This window comes from Notechis scutatus, chromosome Z (genome assembly GCF_049901735.1).
Source record: "Notechis scutatus isolate UNSWTSFEM ecotype Mainland chromosome Z, rNotScu1.2, whole genome shotgun sequence".
NCBI classification, from domain to species: domain Eukaryota; kingdom Metazoa; phylum Chordata; class Lepidosauria; order Squamata; family Elapidae; genus Notechis; species Notechis scutatus.
In genome coordinates, this window is record NC_142025.1 from 109,884,627 (window position 1) to 109,903,697 (window position 19,071).

Here is a 19,071-nt window from a genome sequence, read left to right on the forward strand (position 1 = left end):
ACGCAGTCTGTCCTCGATGAGAATGTTTGGCTTTAGCAGAGGCGGGATTGGGCTCCCCTGGGTCCTACGCTCCGCCGAGTTCGAAATAAATTACAGGGAGTCCATATCAAATCAAATCAAAGCGATTTGATTTGGTGGTCCTCGACGTACGACCACAACGGAGCCCAACATGGCTGTTGTTAAGTGAGATATTTGTTAAGCGAGTTTTGCCCCTGTTTTACAGCCTTTCTTACCACTGTTGTTAAGTGAATCACTGCAGGGGATAAATTAGTAATCCGGTTGTTAAACAAATCTGGCTTCCCCATTGGCTTTGCTTGATCAGAAGATTGCAAAAGGGGATCGCGTGACCCTGGGACCCAGCAAAGATAATAAATATGAACCCAATTGCCCAACATCTGCATTTTGATCAAATGATCATGAGGCTGCTTTAAAGGTTGTTAACTATGAAAAACGGTCATAAGTCACTTTTTTCAGTGTTGTGGTAACTTTGAATGGTCACTAAATGAATTGTTATAAGTCAAGGACTACCTGTATTTAGGCCAGGGATCTCCAAACTCAGACGACTTGAAGAGTTGTGGACCTCAGCTTTCGGAATGTTTCCACCAATATGGCTAGCTGAGGAATTCTGGGAGTTGAAGTCCACAGAGTTGCTGAGTTTGGAGATCCCTGATTTAGGAGAAAAGCAGGGAGCAAAATTCTATTTAAGCTGGTGTTCCTCAGACTTGGCCACTTTCAGAAAGGTGGACTTCAACATGTTTGGCATGCTAGATGGGAAATTCTGAAAGTTGAAGTTCAGCCATCTTAAAGTTTCCAAAGTTGAGAAATACTTGTTTAAAAAGCTTCCCATTCAGCCCCTGAAATTGCTCCCAGTATTTAGAATTGTGGTGATAATACAAATTCTATAGTTACCATTCTTCCAACAAGGGCAGAGTGCAATACACATAAACATGGACACCAGTCATGCAGAACAGTGGAAGAAAAAAAGTGGAAGGGGATTATCCCCATGAAAGATAATTCTGAATTTAGGAGATTATTTTACTTACATGAATGCCAAGTTGGATATTACTACATATCATCATATTACTGATTACTATTATCATTATTATGCATTCTGCATCTAATGGATGGAAACTAATCAAAGAGAGAAATAACCTAGAACTAAGGAGGAATTTCCTGATGGTTAGAACAATTAACCAGTGGAACAACTTGCCTCCAGAAGTTGTAAGGGCTCCCATACTGGAAGTTTTTAAGAAGAGATTGGATAACCATTTGTCTGAAATGGTACAGGGTTTCCGGCCTAAGCAGGGGGTTGGACTAGAAGACCTCCAAGGTCCTTCCCAACTCTGTTATTCTATTCTATTCTATTCTATTCTATTCTATTCTATTCTATTCTATTCTATTCTATTCTATTCTATTCTACTCTACTCTACTCTACTCTACTCTACTCTACTCTACTCTACTCTACTCTATTCTATTCCGTTTCATTCCGTTCCATTCCATTCTCTCTTCTTCTAATTTTTTGCTCGGACAACAGGCTTTCAGTTTTTATTTCATTTTTTAAAAAACATGTCTTTTCCTCCTAGGTCAAATTCCTAAGACCACAAAGTTACTGCAATATATTTACCAACTCATCGGTCGACTGCAGTAAAAAAAAAAAAAGGTAATTAATTGTTTTGCAAGCAACGAGATGCTGGTCACCAAATCATTTCCTGCAAACCCTTATCTCATCCCTTCCCCAAATCACAGTAAATGTTTGGATTTTCGGCCAGGGACAGATAACCCTTGAGCAGAGGTCTCCAAACTTGGCAACTTTGAGACTTGTGGACTTGAAGTCCACAAGTCTCAAAGTTGTCAAGTTTGGAGAACCCTGCCCTAGAGATTGATGGGGCTTCATGTCAAAGAAACGATTCGAGAATTGCAGCCTCACACATTCCTAATGTTTATGAGCAGAGAACACAAGAGCAGAGTTGAGTAACATCTCTCATTTGAACCCTCAATCTTTTCATTTTTTCTCCTTTTTGTTCTGCGCAACCAGCAAGATCACACGTATGTGTGTATGTGTGTGTCCAAATAACCAGCCTTTTTTATTTTTTTCCCCTTGCGGGTAAAGGATCAAATCAGCATTTGCACTGAGTTTTTAGTCTCCCTTCATCTTTGGCATTAAAGAATGTGGCGCAGTGGTTAGATGGCAGTACTGCAGGCTACTTCTGCTGCCTGCTGCCTGCAGTTCAACAGTTCAAGTCTCACCAGGCTCAAGGTTGACTTAGCCTTCCATCCTTCTGAGGAGGGTAAAATGAGGACCGATTGTTGGGGGCAAGAGACTGACTCTGTAAACCGCTTAGAGAGGGCTGTAAAGGACTGTAAAGCGGCATATGTCTAGAGCTTTTGCTATATTAATAACCCAGTTCTGGACTGGGTCTAAGCATCTCCTGCGGCTTTGCTCCGCATTTGGAAGGCTGCCCACTGGGTGGTCGAATGCATCAAGAAAGACACCAACGCAGGTTCTATCTTGGATGAGCTGCCCCGATCACAAGTTCGGGAAGCTCTTTTATTAAAAAAACACACAGTGATACGTCACAAGCAGTGAATTCTATCCAATCATTAAGTTACATGAGAAGGAATATTAGTGCACACATAGTAACATCCAATCAGTTACATGGTCAGTGTGAAAGGTACAAGGTAACAAATCAGCACCTGCATTACAGTTATTCGCCCATGATGACGTGTTTGTTGATTGATGATCTCTGTTCCTGGTACGCTTTCAGCCTACGTGAGTCTCTCTCTCTCTCTCTCTCTCTCTCTCTCTCTCTCATGTTTGAGGCATGGGTTTAATGAACGGAGACCAGACTGTAACCGTGAACTTCAGCTCTTTATTCACCAGCATAACAGAGACCAAAACCCCCGGCTAGCAGTCACTCTTTTATAGAGTAAGCTGCTATCCGGATAACCAATGGATAGTGTTATGAATCTTGGCGCGGCCCGCCAACAGCCAGTCAGATTGCTCGGAATGAACCAATCATAACTTTCCATTATATGGGCCAATAGGACGTGCAGGATTACGATCCTGCTAGGCAAATGAACCTTTATTAATTACATTTCTTTCGTTCACAACACCCCTCCCCACTGGGTTTCGTTTGACGGCCGTGGTGACGTAATCACGCAGGTATGCAGGTCGTTTTACCTGTCTATTCGATTTTCGCTGTTCCAACGCGAGCACTCGGTTTAGTGGCCGTCTGTCCTCGATTACGACATCGTCTATGCAGTCTTCGTCCCCCTCGGTATTCCCTCCCCCCTGAGTTTGGAAGTCCGGAGGGTCGCGAATATTTGATTGTAAACGAGATCGGAGTTGGTCTATGTGGCGTTTCCATATCTTGCCGTCTGTCGTCTTAAGGCGGTAAGATCTAGGGCCAGTGAGGTAGACTACGGTGGCTGGGACCCACAGCGGTTCGCCGGAAAGGTTTTTTGTGTAGACCAAGTCACCTACCTTGAATTGGCGATACGAGTGTCTTTTTAAGGAATTGGACCATCCGTTCAGCCCTACCGTTTGCCGCAGGGTGAGCCGGGCGAGTTAAGGCGTGGCGGATGCCCCGGTCCGCCAAGTATTGTTCAAGGTGAGGGCCGTAGAACTGGGGTCCGTTGTTGGAAACTAGAACGTCCGGGAAACCGTGTGTTGCAAATAATCTATCTAGTTTTTTTAATGACCGAGTCAGTAGTTGTGCTTTTCATCTTGTGGATTTCGAGCCAGTTGGAGTAGGCATCCACGGTTAGGAGAAAAGTGTGTTCCTTCGTGGGTCCCGCGAAATCAATGTGGATGCGGGACCACGGGCCTCGAGGAGTTTTCATTCGGTGGGAATTGCTCTCGGTGGGCGTTGCTGACTTCTTGGCAGTTTCTACACGTGGTAACCCAGGCTTCAATTTGTTTATCGATGCCTGGCCACCACACGTAGCTTCGAGCGAGAGCCTTCATGCGGACGATGCCCGGATGTCCTTCGTGTAGGGTTTTCAACACAAGTCACTGTAGTTTCTCTGGCACGACGACTCTATCTCCCCATAGGATGCAGCCCTTCTGGGAGAATAGTTCCGTTTGCCGGTGTTTGAACGGTGTGAAAATGGCGGGGGTTTCTTCGACTGGCCACCCGCGTTCGACCCAACTGAGAACTTTTGCGAGGATAGAGTCTCGTTTTGTGCCGGCAGCGATATCTCTTGCCGTTAGTGGCAGCGAGTTGAGGGTTTCAATTTGCAGCGTGGTGAGGGTTGGAGCTGGGTCGCTGACGGTTTCCAGAAGTGGGGAACGGCTCAAAGCGTCAGCGTGGGGAATGGCTTTCCCCGGGCGATGCTTCAGTACGTAGCTGTAGGCTGCTAGGAATTCTGACCAGTGAGTCATTCTAGGCGATAATATGTATGGGGTTGGTTTATCACCTGCTAAAATGCCAAGTAAAGGCTTGTGGTCTGTAATTAGAGTAAAGGGCCGCCCGTAAACATATTCGTGGAATCGCTTCACGGCCGATACAATAGCAAGAGCCTCTTTGTCAAGTTGGCTATAGTTTCGTTCAGCCTTCGCTAATGTCCGCGAAAAGTACGCAATGGGAGCTTCATGCCCGTTTGGTAACACGTGACTCAAAATGGCTCCAACCCCAAATGGTGATGCGTCACACGTAATATTTAGTGGCAAAGTCTCATTGTACTGCATTAGAATAGTATCGGATGTTAATAAATCTTTCACTTTTTGAAAAGAGCGTTCTTCTCGATGTCCCCAGACCCAGGTGGCTTTCTTGTCGAGAAGTCTATGTAGGGGCTCAGCTACGGTCGCCTTCTGGGACAAGAAGATGTTGTAAAAGTTAATAAGTCCCAGGAAAGCCTGGAGATCAGTCTTATTTTTAGATCTTGGGGCGTTCTTGATTGCCCTGAGTTTGTTTTCGGTAGGGTGAATACCGTGTTTATCGAGGAGGTATCCGAGAAACTCTACCCTTTCAGTGCATAGTTGACATTTTTTTTTTTTTAATCTTGAGGCCAGCGTCCCTTAAATTTATGTAAAAACCAATCTGAGACGCCTTTCAAGCTCTACTCTATTTGGGGCAGCAATTAACACGTCATCGAAATATGGTACAACCCCTTTTATTCCCTGTAAAAGTCTCTCCATTAGACTCTGAAATATCCCTGGGGCTACACTCACTCCGAACTGGAGTCTGTTACATTTGAAGGCACCTCGGTGTGTAACGATAGTCTGTGCCTCTGCGGTTTCCGCATCAACGGGTAGTTGTTGATACGCTTGCGCTAAGTCTAACTTTGCGAAGATCTTCCCGCCGCCCAGGAGTGGAAAAGATGTTGAACCACCGGCACCGGATAAGCGCTCTGTTGGAGTGCGTGGTTCAGAGTGGCGCGGTAGTCTCCACAAATTCTGATCGACCCATCCGGTTTGATGGGGGTTACGATTGGGGTTTCCCAACGGGCGTGGTCAATAGGCTCCAACACCCCTTGGGCTATTAACTTATCAAGTTGCTCGTCAATCTTGTGTTTTAAGGCAACGGCACCCGACGAGGCTTAAGGCGGATAGGGGCTACTTCTGGATTGAGGCTAAATGATATAGGGGTCCCCTTGTACTTGCCTAAGTTGTCCGAAAACACGTCGTGGAATTCCTGGACGATGCCCTCTTCCCAATCGCCGCTTTCGGCCTGGTGAATGCCGCCACCTCGATCCCGAGTGGGGCGAACCATTGTAGGCCTAGTAAGCTGGGCCGGTCACCATCGACGACAGTTAATGGGAGAGACACGGCACGATCTTTAAAAGATACATGGACTTGACTCACTCCGACGACTGGGATCGAGTTCCCCTGATAATCTCTGAGGATGATTTTCTGTGTCCTGAGGTTTTGCCGACGGATGGTAGGGATCAGCTGTTTAAGGGTCTTCCAGGAAACCATTGAGAGGGACGATCCAGAGTCGACTTCCATCTGGCAAGGTTTGTTCTCGATGGCCACTTCCACTCGGATCTTTTGTTTGTCTAATGACGAAGCGTGGCCGATAATAATAGTCTGGTGTGCCTCTTCTCATCTTGCTGGAAGAGCAGATGTTTTGCTGCTGTAGGCATGGTTGTTCCATTGGTTATTCAAACGATCCCGATTTGCAGGGAGGTTCCCTGTGGTTTGGCGGAGGTTGTTCTCCTTTCTGTTTGTGTTGAATTCCCTCTTACTTCTGCAGACCCGTGCGATGTGGCCTCTCTTCCCACAGGAACGGCAGATTGCGCCGAGGAATTTAACCGGATCGCTGGGTGGTTTCCCCACAACCCGCACATGGGCACTGAAGTTTTAGAGTTTGTTGATCTCGTTCGCCCGAAGTCTGTTAACCTCTTCTTCATCACTCTCGGATTGGGACTCGAGGTCCTCATGGTGCGCTGTTGCTGAGTGTCTTTCTAGTTGAGGCGAGGCTTCACGGGCAAACTGACGGAGCGGTGCATTGGTGCGGCGCATTCGAGCGGCCGACTTCTTGGTTGCCTCTGCTGCAGTAGCGTCAGCAATGGCATCTGCAAGATCGATGTCCCCCTTTGCCATGATCTTGCTCTGTACTGTGTGGTCATCTAACCCCAGAACTATGCGGTCTCGCATAGCTTCTTCTAGGTCTGAAAACCCACAGAGGCCTCCCAGGTTTCTTAGGTCAGCGATGAAGTCTGCAATACTTTCACCCTTCCGCTGATCCCGTTGATAAAATTCGTATCTCCGAACCAACGTTGGTATGGCGGGGGCATAGTGAGCCCGTAGGATAGGCTCGAGGTTGTCCCAATCCATTGCTGTCACTTCAGCCGGTTTCGCGAGCGCCTTCGCCATTCTAAAAACGGCTGGTCTACAATGGGTCAAGAACACCGCCTGCTTCTTTACGGCTGTTGCGTCTTTCAAAGTGTTGGTTTCTAGAAACATTTGGAACCGATCCATATACGACTCCCAGTCTTCCTTTTCTGGGTCAAAAGGAGCAGGTGGTATAGCGCCACCTGACATCCTGCCGATGTAGATGCGCTCTCAGCCACGTGCTTCGGTTGGTGCTCTGTAGGGTTTATTCAGTTCTATTGTCTCCGTATCCCATCCTCGTCGCCACTGTTATGTTTGAGGCATGGGTTTAATGAACGGAGACCAGACTGTAACCATGAACTTCAGCTCTTTATCCACAAGTCCGCACCAAAATTGATTGCAGGAAATACGACTTCAGCAACAGAGTGGTCAATGTCTGGAATACTCTACCTGACTCTGTGGTTTCTTCCCCAAACCCCAAAAACTTTAACCTTCGACTTTCTATTGACCTCACCCCTTTCCTAAGAGGTCTGTAGGGGCGTACATAAGCGCACCAACGTGCCTACCGTCCCTGTCCTATTGTTTCTTTTATTTTTCTTATATGTACTCATTTCTTGTATTCATAACTATGTTTATCCTTATATTTATTATCTTGTAAGCGATTGACAAATCAAATAAAGTCTTAAAGCTGTCACGTTTGAAGACCTCTGCTCCATTGGCTTGCCCAGCGCGAGGGGAGGGGGGAGATTTTCCCCGCCTGTTCCTAATAGGCCACGCGGGTTGCGATTAGTTAGCCCAGGCGTCGAATTCCCATTGAATAAAAAGAAGAAGCGAGGCGTAAAATCAAGAATGGAATGCGCGCGGGGGAGGGGAAGGACTTTCCCTTTTGGAACGTTGATTTCTCTTTGATCTCCTTAGGCGGAAGATAGAATTGAGGTTTGCACGTATTTTGGGAGAGGGAGGAGTGTAGGATACTCCCCCCGCATTCCACGCAGAACTAAGCCTACCCCTTTAGAGGAGGTTCCCACCCCAGCGATTGGCTTGCGGTGGGGAGGAGCTTGAGATACTTCCAAGCTCCGCCGCTCGCGAGAGCGAACCAAACCCGGGCGGACCCTCAGTCGCTTTTCTTGCTCTTGGTGCTCTCGCTCGGGCTCTGCGCTCATGGAGCTGCGAGCGATCCTGAGCCTGCGCGCCGCCCTGGCACTGGCCGCCCTAGCGATGGGCGCCTCTGCGGGCAGCGAAGGCAAGCGGGAAAGCGTGGATCCCGGTAGGAGGGAGCAGCGGGCAGGGATGAGGCTGCCGGGGGCGCCGGAGGGGGTGGTTGGGAGAAGTGACTGGCCGTCGCAAGCTTGGGAGCGGGTGGGTGGGGGCAGCGGGCGCTGTTAAAGCAGAAAAGGGGAAGGAGAGAGGCTGCGTGCACGGAGCCCTTCGCTTTGTGATGCAGAGCAGCTAGCAACTCGTGTCTTTCTTTAAAACCCCGTTCACACGAGCCGTCGCTTTGGCTCTCCGCAGTCGCCGAAAATCGGTTTCACTCCCAGGATGGTCCCCAGCCTAACGGCTCCCTGCTGCGGACCGAGGAGAGAACGCAAAAGCCGGGATCGATCGATCTGCCACCGCGTCCCTATCGGAGTCGCCTTATCTCTTGTTTAACTTTGAAAAGTGAAAACAAAAGATCGGAGCAGGGAAGGAAAGATGATAATAAACCATTCCCTCCTGGGGAAAAGAGATCGCTGATCCCGGAGCTTCCTAAATGGACAAAGTAATCCTCAATTTACGATCGCCAATTGAGTAATTGAGGTGGCTCAATTGAGGTGGCTAAGGAAGAAATAGGTTCAGTGAGTTTTTGCCACGCTTGTTCAGTGAATCACTGCAGTCGTTCGGTTAGTAACCTGGTTGATTAAGTGAATCTGGTTGCTTGTCAGAAGGTGGCAAAACTGAGATCGCATGACCCTGGGACATTGCAGCCATGTGAGCCAGGTGTCGAGGGTCTGACTTTTGATCCCATGATCATGGGGATGCATCTGTCGTGGGGGTGAAAAATGGCCATAAGTCACTTTTTCAGTGTCATGGTCGCTAAACAGACTTTTGTAAGTCGAGGACTACAAGTACGAGGACTTATTCCCAGAATCCTCCCTAGCATTGTGGCTGGGGGAATTATGGGAATTAAGAGGCCAGTGTGTCTGGAAGGGCACCAGGTTGCCTCTGTCAAGAGCCTAATTAATTTAATTAGGATGTTTAAATTAGGGTGCTTAAATTAGGCCCGCAGGGGAGGCCTGGAAATAACAAAGGACCAACCTGCGATGCCTTTGGCAGCCAAAATGGGGCAAGGGGGGGGGATGCACGTGGCTCCCCCCGCACCCTATTTTCGGCCTGGATGGCCCCCTGCAACACTCTGCCAGCCAAAACGGGCCACAGGTTAGGGATTTGGTTGGCAGGGTTCTGTAGGAGGCGTCTGTCCCGTCTCCCTCCCACCATCCCCTGGCTGGCCCTTAGAGGAGAGGCTGATCTGGCCCAGTTTGACACCCCCTGCTCTGGAAAGCTCATCCCCTCTTTTGATAAGGCTAGACCAGGGGTGTCAAGGCTCAAGGGCTGGATCCAGCCTGGGGGTGCTTAATCTGGCCCGTGGAGCTGCCCTGGAAACAGCGAAGGACCGGCCTACGGTACCTCTTCCAGCAAAAATGGAGCTCCGTTTTCGCTGGCAGAGGGGCTGCAGGAGGCTGTTTTGGCTGTTGCGGCCAAAACAGAGCCCCGGATGGCCGTTTTGGCCAAAAATGGAGACTCAATAGGTGACTTTCAGATGGCCATGCCCCCAGGTGCCCCCCCTGATGTCAGATACAACCCTGATGTGGCCCTCATGAAATGAAATCAAATTTGACACCCCTGGGCTAGACAATTTGGCCAACTTAAGATTGAGGGCCTTCAACAGTGCTGAAAAAAGTGACTTATGATCATTTCCTCCCCCCCGTCATGTGATCAAAATTCAGATGCTTGGCAACTGGTTCTTATTTATGACCATTGCTGTGTCCCATGGTCATTTGAGACCTTCTGACAAGCAAAGTCAATGAGGAAAGCGAGATTCACTTCGCAGCCTTGTGGCTAACTGATCAACTGCAGTGATTCACTTAACGACGGGGGCAAGAAAGGCCGTAAGATGGGGCAAAACTCACTTAATAAACATCTCACAAAAACAGAAATTTGGGGGTCACCTGTGGTTGTAAGTCAGTAGTGTGCAGATTCAGAAACCAAGACAAGTATTTTAGACCAACTGGACATGTTTGAGTTGGCAGGAAGGAAAGAAAAGGTCAGAGGTGCATTTGTGGCGTTTGCTGAAACATCTGGCATTAAGAGAAAAATTTTGGGGAGCAGCAGAAGTACAAGGAAGAAGATAGTGGACATTTAATGGGACTTTCTGAGAAACCTCCAATAGGAAGGAAGGAATCAAATTAATAGAAAAAAAAAGCAGAGATGGAAGGCACCTTGGAGGTCTTCTAGTCCAGGGGTTGCCAACCTTTTGGACCAAACTCATAATTTTAAATCCTGCGGACCGGAGACTCCCAAAAAAGTCTGCAGGAAAGTTCTCCTCCCCATTTTCCTACCGATTGATCATTCTTTATTTGGGATCACAGCATACCGTCTCCAGCTCCATTTTCAAGGGGATGGTAGAGAGAGAGAGATTTTTAGCTTCATGCAAGAAAAGCAGCAGAAGCAGCAGAAGTCTTTCTTTCTTTCCTCTAAATTCCACCAGAAATGAGTCTTTGTGAGACTTGTTGCACCGGTGCAGCCTCTTGGAGCAGGATACCTTGTAGGGTCCAAAAGACTCATTTCTGGCGGAGTTTGGGGGAGAGAAAGAAAGACTTTTGCTGCTTTCCTTGCGTGCAGCTGAAAGCAGAAGAAGAAAGAAACGGAAAGAAGCAGCCTGGTGGCCAGGCCAAGGCGCTTGGGGTGAGGGGGACAAGTTCCCCCCCCCTGCCCTTTCCCTCCTCCCTGACTACCTCATGTTGTTTGCAATGCAAGCAACACAAGCCTTGTATTCCCACAGGCCATGTGGGCAGCGCAGCCTTGTGTTCCCGCGCAGCCTGGATTAATTGCTCTGCAGACCACCAAAATTTTCTCGTGGACTACCAGTGGTCCCCAGCCCACTGGTTGACGACCACTGTTCTAGTCCAACCCCCTGCTCAGGCAGGAAACCTATACCATTTCAGATAAATGGTTATCCAATCTCTTGAAAACTTCCAGTGTTGGAGCATTTACAACTTTTGGAGGCAAGTTGTTCCATTGATTAATTGTTCTAACTGTCAGAAAATTTCTACTTAGTTCTAAGTTGCTTCTCTCCTTGATTAGTTTCCACCCATTGCTTCTTGTCCTTCCTTCAGGTGCTTTGGAGAATAGCTTGACTCCCTCTTCTTTGTGGCAGCCCCTGAGATATCAGAACAGTGCTATCATGTCACCCCTAGTCCTTCTTTTCATTAAATGTTGTTGTTAGTGGCGAAGTTGTGTCCGACCCATCGTGATCCCCATGGATAACGTTCCTCCAGGCCTTCCTGTCCTCTACCATCCTCTGGAGTCCCTTTAATCTCACACTGACTGCTTCAATGACTCCATCCAGCCACCTCATTCTCTGTCGTCCCCTTCTTCTTCTGTGGCCCTCAATCTTTCCCAGCTCTTCTCCAATGAGTCCTTCCTTCTCATTAGGTGGCCAAAGTATTTGAGTTTCGTCTTCAGGAGCTGGCCTTCTAAAGAGCAGTCAGGGTTGATCTCCTCTAGGACTGATCGGTTTGATTGCCTTGCAGTCCAAAGGACTTGCAGGAGTCTTCTCCAGCACCATAGTTCAAAGGCCTCAATTCTTTGGCCCTCAGCTGGACTGTCACAGCCATACATTGCAACTGGAAAAACCATAGCCTTGACTATATGCACTTTTGTTGGCAGGGTGATCAAGTTCATCAAACTAGACATACCCAATTCCAGCAACCGTTCTTCATATGTTTTAGCCTCTAGTCCCCTAATCATCATTGTTGCTCTTCTCTGCACTCTTTCTAGAGTCTCAACATCTTTTCTACATTGTGGCGACCAAAACCGGATGCCGTATTCCGAGTGTGGTCTTACCAAGGCCTTATAAAGTGGTATTAACACTTCCCATGATCTTGATTCTGTCCCTCTGTTTATGCAGCCTAGAACTGTGTTGGCTTTTTTGGCAGCTGTGAGATTTAGAGGTATACTGCTCCTGATTGTGGAGGACCCACTTTCTAGATGTCATTATCTCTACAGTGTCGGTCACCGATTAATTTCCATAGTGATCATGGAAGTCCACTTGAATCTGAAGATAAAATGAATTTGGATTTTGCAAAATTAGCAATGCTGAGCAGGAAGATGGGCTGGCTTCTAAGTATATTGCAAGTTAGCCTCCATCATACAGATATGCTGGTGCATTTAAGAAAGGGGATGGAGAAAGGAACAAGTCCAGGATTTCTGGCACAAAATTCAGAGTTGGTTAGAGGAAATGGGTCAAATCAAACTCGAATACAAACCAGAGCTCTTTCTATTGGGAATTAACATAGAGAGGTACAACAAATAAATGACATGCCTAATAGTATAAGTGATTGCAGCTGCAAGACTAGTCTATGCTCAAAACTGGAAACTTAAGGAAATTCCAGATGAAGCGGAGATAATTAAAAAGATATGGACATGCACAGAAATGGATGAACTAACATTGGAATTAAAAAATAAAGATAAGACTGAATATTATAAAGTATGGGATAAATTTTACCACCAGTTGAGAAAAAGGAAGAACTTAAAATCCAAATTAAAATGAGGTAAGGATGTTAAGATAACAGATTAGGAATATAAAGAATTGTTGATGTAAATATATATACTATGTAAATATGTATTATTTGTCATCCGAAATAGTTACGTATGACAATTAGGTGTGTCAGGATGATTACCACGTTCACTGTTTTTTAAAAGTTTTCTTTTTGTTTAATAAAAATTAAAAAAAAGAGAGAGAGAGAAAAAGGAACAAGCCAAACCAGTTAATAAACGAGAAGGGTGTTTGGGTTAAAATAGTACAGCTGTTGGGGGGTGGGAAGAGTTTTGGCACTGGGAATTGGAACATAATTGTGGTTGCTCAGTTGGAGCAGAAATCCAAACCGTATAAGTTCTTTAGAAGACTTTAAGATTGACTTTTAAGGTCAGATTTTAATTGAAATTAAATTGGAGCTACTGTTTCTGGAAACTCAGAATATTACACAGTGATTACATGGTTGTTAAATAAATCTGACTTTGACTTTGCTTGTCAGAGGGTCGCAAAAGGGGATCACAAGGCCTTCATATGCACCCCTCCCCCATGGATGCGCCTCCACCCCCCACGCATGTATGGCAGAGAACTAGGGACCAGCTGGCTGATGGGAGGGGCGCGCGCATGCGCGTCAGAGCTGAGTTGGTGTGCCCACAGAGAGGTTCCGCCACCACTGGCCTACATCATGTTGGTTTGCAGCCTGAAAACCAACCTGCAGATTAGGGAAATTAGGGAAGGAAAAGGGGAAGTAAATAGTGGGGGAAAGAAAGGGAAAAAGAAAAAAAAAGGCATTGACTTCTGACTCCTTTGGCGCAGTTGAATGAGGCATTAAGATCTATGCTCAACCTTTTACTTTTCATAATAATAGAAACTAGCCATTTCTGTAACAACAAATCTATCCAATTGGTAAAACTGCAATATCACATCTTTTTCCATCTCAGGCACAAAGTCCAGAAGTGGTTTCCAAGTCTAAGTAAAGGTGTTTGTGAGGGGAACAATACTGGATGGTTTTGATTAGTGAACACTAATGGAAAGTAGCATGCTTCGGTTTTGCTGCTCATCTGTTTCCAATCCTGTCTGCCTTCATGCTTCCTTGATTTGTTCTCAACATCTGAATACAATCCTCGTTGGAGAATCATGCTAATTTGCACACCAGGCTGGCCAAAGCAGGCTTAAAAATGGACAGTTCTTCACTTAGCATTCCAAGTCGCTGAATGTCTTCTCCTTCTGCCCTTCCCCCAGCCCTTCGTATAATTATTTTTACTGACATTACTCAATAGGCTAAAGGATTGGCAACTTCCTGTTTGTAAAGGCTTCTTGTGTTTGCAAGAGGGAGTTCACTGTCTGAGGAAGACAGTTGTCCAGCTCTGGAGAAAAACAGCTACTTCCATCACCACGTAGGCTGCATTCCAGCTTGAAACAAATGCTATTTGGCTGATGTGCTGGTTGGAGGACGGCTTAAACTCAACATTGTCCAGTTCTGTGGAAGCACCAAGCTGACCTTAGTTGATCTTGATGGGCTGTCCAGGGTGGGACTGGTCACTACTTGAGCTGAAGAGCAGTTGCAGAGTTTTAGACAGGGTGGGCTTCAAAAAATGTAGCAGCTGGAGACTTCCGGTTTGAAGGGCTTCGGCAACAGACAGAAATCCGCGATCGTGCGCAGTTTCTGTCTGGGCTCGCCACTGGAGTGCCCCGAGCCGGCTGGTTTCGGGGCTAAGCCACCCCGTAGAGGTGGTGAAGAGGGGGGAGACTGCCAGCAGGGTCGAGAGGAGCCGCATCTCTCCTCCTCAGCTGGCCATTACTCCCTTTCCTGAAGGCGGTTGCAGCGGTGGTCAGAAATGGCCACCACAAAGGAGAACTCGACCGGAAAGAATGTGCAGGAGGAAGATAAGAAGTGAAAGTTTTGGCTGACCGGGTTAAATTGTAAAAGCAACAACTAAGGTAGCCTGGAATTTAAACTTACAAAAAATAACATCGCTGCCCAAGAAGAATCGAAAGCAACGAAGGAAAGTGAAAAGGGAAAGGTTTGGCTTTTTTTTCTTCTCTCTCCTTCCCTATACTGACAACTAAGAGACTTAAATAAGAAATCGGAAAAATCCGCTTTAACATCAATAGGCAATTAAGCTGAAAATAAAACAAAATGCCAAAGGGATAATAAAGATTTCTGGACATTAAAATTTTTCTTTTTCATAAGCAGGAAGGGAGAGAAAAAGAATAAGGGCAGGATCTGGAAGAGGGAGGAGGCTGCCTGGAATTAAAAAGAATCTACAGTAAAACTTCAACAAGATTTCTAAAAGATACATTTTAACTGAAACTTTGCAACTAAATAGTAACCCCAGGAAGAGAAAGTGAAAAAAAGAGCAAAAAAGAAACAGCTTGCGTGTATTTGGATTATTTGGTGATCTTTGGATTCTTGGTTATTATACTTGAATGACTAAAATCAATCGGGTGGTTGTTTAAAAATTTATACAATGGCACCACTTCTAGATGAATTGAAATGGAACTTAAAAAGTACAAAGAAGATGCACAAGAAAGGAAGGGTTCTTTTGGCTTCGTTTTTCAATTCTTAGAAATGGAGATTTGGAACTATGAGAAACAACAAGAAACGACTGCAAAACAAGAAGACTGGGACAAAGAAGAAGCCATCTTTAATGAACAAGCAATTTTATGTGGGGAAGAAAAAGGAAAGGGGGAAAAGAGAATGGAGAATTTAAGACTTAAAAAAACAACCAAAGAAAAGAAAAATAATTCAAAAAATAAGTGTAATACTGGAAAGCAACAGAAAAGGAGAATACAGAAGAGAGAAATAGAGGTAGAGAGACAAGAGGGTAAAAAGGGGAGAGAAAAGAAGAGCGGGAAGAAGGAAAGGAAAAGAAGTTACAAAGGACTGGAGCAAGATATAGAGAAACAGGACCTATTTAGAGATAATGGGTGAAAATCTAACTGAAAAATGGAAGTTATGTATTATATTGAATGTTACAACTTTAGGGAAAAGATATAAAGGCGTCATACTCCAATCAGTAACTACAGGAGAAATTTTGTTTAATGAGAAAAGATAATAGATAATTGAAACAGGACAGACAAAAAATATAAATACAATGATTTGAATTGAGATGAGATAATTAAAATAAAATTGAGAAAATTAAAAGAGGGGAGAACCTATGCAGAAAATGTAAAATAGTAATAAGATATGGAATAGAATATAAAAATGAGCATGAACCTGAATTTGTGTCTGTACGAAGAAATGTAACCCGGGATTACGCTACTTTCAAAAAAGATGTTTTATTTGTATTTTTTTTCTCTTTGTGAAAACTCAAATAAAATTTACAAAAAAAAATGTAGCAGCTGGTTCTCTGCCTAGATGTTGTGTTGGCGCGGCCTAGTTGGCTTCGTGCATCATGGCAGGGGGCCATTTTCGCCCTCCCTGGGCCCATTCCCCCCCTCCCTGGGCTCTGGAGGCTCTCTGGAGGCCCGTTTTTCGCCCTCTCTGCGAGACTGTATGGGCCCTGTACATACTTGGGATCCAAATGAGCCGTGTGGAGACTCCTGGGAGGGGGGTAGTCGGGGCCAGCCAGTCGTTGCAACTACCAGTTCGGCGAACCAGATGTAAAATTAACATCTGGTTCACCCGAACTGGTGTGAACCGGCAGCAGCCCACCCCTGGTTTTAGACTTTGGAAAGTTGAAAGATTTCTCGGATGGTAGAGAACCTCTTGGCGGTTTCCAGGAAAACCCTAGAGATGCTTCCATGAAGCTGCCAGTAGTCAATGGTGATTCAAGGAAAAAGTTCAGAACTGATAGGTTTAAAAATTTAAGCTGGTTTGGGACACCCACAATGCCCCATTAGATCATGGGATCTATGCACCTAACGTAGAAGTAAGGGGGCATTGGAATCTTTGAACGTCTCCACAAATTATAACAGTTCTTTTGAGGTTTCTTGGCTGTTCCACCTTCCCTTCTCTTTCATTTGGGTTCAAGAGTCAGCAAGGTTGGCCATGGATCTCTGGAAGCCCCTGGTACAGAAAAAACGGGGAAGGGATTATAAAGATATTTATCTTTTTTTTTTTCTGGAGGATAATACAACCCATTTGGCCATTTCATCAGGGATCACTGCTTGGCATGCATACACCAATTTTCTTTCTTTTTTTAATAAATTTTATTGAATAAACATTAAAAACAATTGAACACAGTGCAACTTTCTTGACCATCATTTTGGCCATACAAGCTATATTATAGAGATACACATAACAATTAATTTCCTTTTTCCCTTATGTTATTAGTATAGTGCTAGCTGCATATTATTTCTATTTACATTTATATACATTTATATACAATTATATACATATTTACAACCATCTTTATACTCATGCAATGCATACTCCAATTTTCAAATAACATCCAAGTAACTTGGTTTAGTGTGTAAACCAAGCCAATAAATACTTCTCTATGGAGATTCTCGATCAGCCAGGTTATGGAGGTCCCAAAGGTGCTTTTTTCAAGAAGCAATGAATTGCTCAAGAAGCAATGAATGGACTTTCTGGTTTTTTTATGAAGACATTTCTCATCCAAGAAGCTTCTTCAGCTCTGACTGGATGGTAAGGAATGGAAGGATTTATACTCCTTGCAGACAGCTGGTCGGAAAAGCTTAGGAGGTTCTTCAGCCAACACAACATACATGCAAACTTAAAACCCAAGATTATACTAAGAAAGAAATTTGTCCATTCCATGGATAAGACACCCAGACACAAACTGAGCAACGTGGTATATGCAGTATAATGCGGTGAGCCATGTGGAGATCTGTACATTGGGGGAACAAAACAACCACTTCATAAACATACGGCACAACATAGGAGAACAAACCCATCAGGACTAGATTCAGCAGTCCATCTGCATTTAAAAGACAGTCCACTCTTTTGAAGACAGCAAATTCCACATTTTGGACACAGAGGACCGCTGGTTTCAAAGAGGGGTCCAAAGAGACCATCTATGTCAAAATTGAACAGCCCTTTCTCAACAGAGGGGGAAGGATACGACATCTATCTCAACACAGTCTATCTCAGTCTACAACACAGCCCTTTCAACAGTTCCAAGGCTGCTCCATATTCATTTGCACCATTCAGGTGATGCTGATGACACAGATAAACTTCCAGGTGGCCTTAACAGCTCACGAAAAGAATGCAAATGACCAGCTGTCTGCAAGGAGTATAAATCCTTCCATTCCCTACCATCCAATCAGCTGAAGAATTTTTTTGGATGAGAAGTGAAATCTCTTCAAAGAAAAAACAAAGTCCAGTTGCCTCTTGAAAAAGCACCTTTGTGGGGTCCAGGAGCTTTCAGACTGGACTGATGATGTTAGTTAGTTGGGCCATGAAATGTCTGCAAGAAAACCACCAAACTCAGAGAGCACTAAGGACTCCACGGTTTAATCCGGAGCTATAAATATTCTCTTCTGTCGGTAAAGAAACACTTGCATAATATCTCATTTGTTTTCACACTTCCGTTTTCTCTCAGTTTTGCTCATGATCAATTTCCTTGCATCTTAAGGTTCTTGAGCACTGCGTGGGACCTTCCTAACTTCTTCCTGGTTGGAGTTTTTTTACCACTTTAATCCTGCTACTGAATTTTGCATTCATCCTGGAGAATTATAGGATGTTATTGTAGGTTCTGGAATTCTCTTCCACAGAGAAAAGTCTCAAACATTTCCAAGACAGAAAAATGGTGGCTTAAAAAGTTTGCCAAAGAAACTTTGTAATGGGTTGGCAGCCAGAAGCCACTTGTTGGTGGCCAAAACAGTGTCCATAAATGGTTTTGATGTGTTTGGAGTAGCTTCTCTGGTCCAGTGCGATTCATTCTCAACAACCACAAATCCGCCCCTTAACAAAACCAAAGATCCTTCAGTTTCCATGCAGTGATAACTTTCTTTTATCTGCAAAAGCAAAAATAGGACAATGTAAGGGTATATTTTTAAAACCAGAGGCTAATTTTGAAGATGAAAATTGTACTATTTGTGGGAAGAAAAATCAGATTCAGTTCCAAACTGGGAGAAAGGTGCTGGAAATAAAATGGAGGCTGACTGCAAGGAAAGAAGGTTTTTTTGGTTTCCAGAAACTTCAGTGACGGCAGCAATGTTTCTGGGGTGGCTGACAAAATGGTTGAGTGAATGTACTAAAAATTCACTTAAATGTCTTAGGAACAGAAATGTTGGACTTATAGCTGTAAGTTGAGGATTACCTGTAGCTAGAAAACCAAACCTGATACAATCTGAAACCGGTGTGCTGTCTTAGAAATGAGGAAATAACCTTTCTGGTTTCCAAAATCAGAGTTTTCCTTCAAATTGGCAGAATGCAACAATACATTCTTTTCAGTTTTAGGAACAAGGCTGGATTGTACCTTTTCTGGGCCAAAAGCCATATTTGGTTTTGTAATGACACACCAGAGGCTTCCCTCCTCCCAGAAAGCATGTAAACAGGACAGGAACAATACCTTAAATTTAATGCTCTTTT

General features: G+C 45.0%; 1 protein-coding gene across 1 annotated transcript in view; it reads left to right on the forward strand.

Annotated features, from left to right (window-relative positions):
• Window positions 1–7,853: 7,853 nt before the first annotated feature.
• Window positions 7,854–19,071, forward strand: part of PLOD3 (procollagen-lysine,2-oxoglutarate 5-dioxygenase 3) — a 56,212-nt gene continuing 44,994 nt past the window's right edge. The window contains exon 1 of the mRNA XM_026683942.2: window positions 7,854–8,045. Within this exon, the coding sequence (XP_026539727.1) occupies window positions 7,940–8,045 (106 nt within the window). The 5' untranslated portion in view covers window positions 7,854–7,939. The remainder of the gene's footprint in view (window positions 8,046–19,071) is intronic.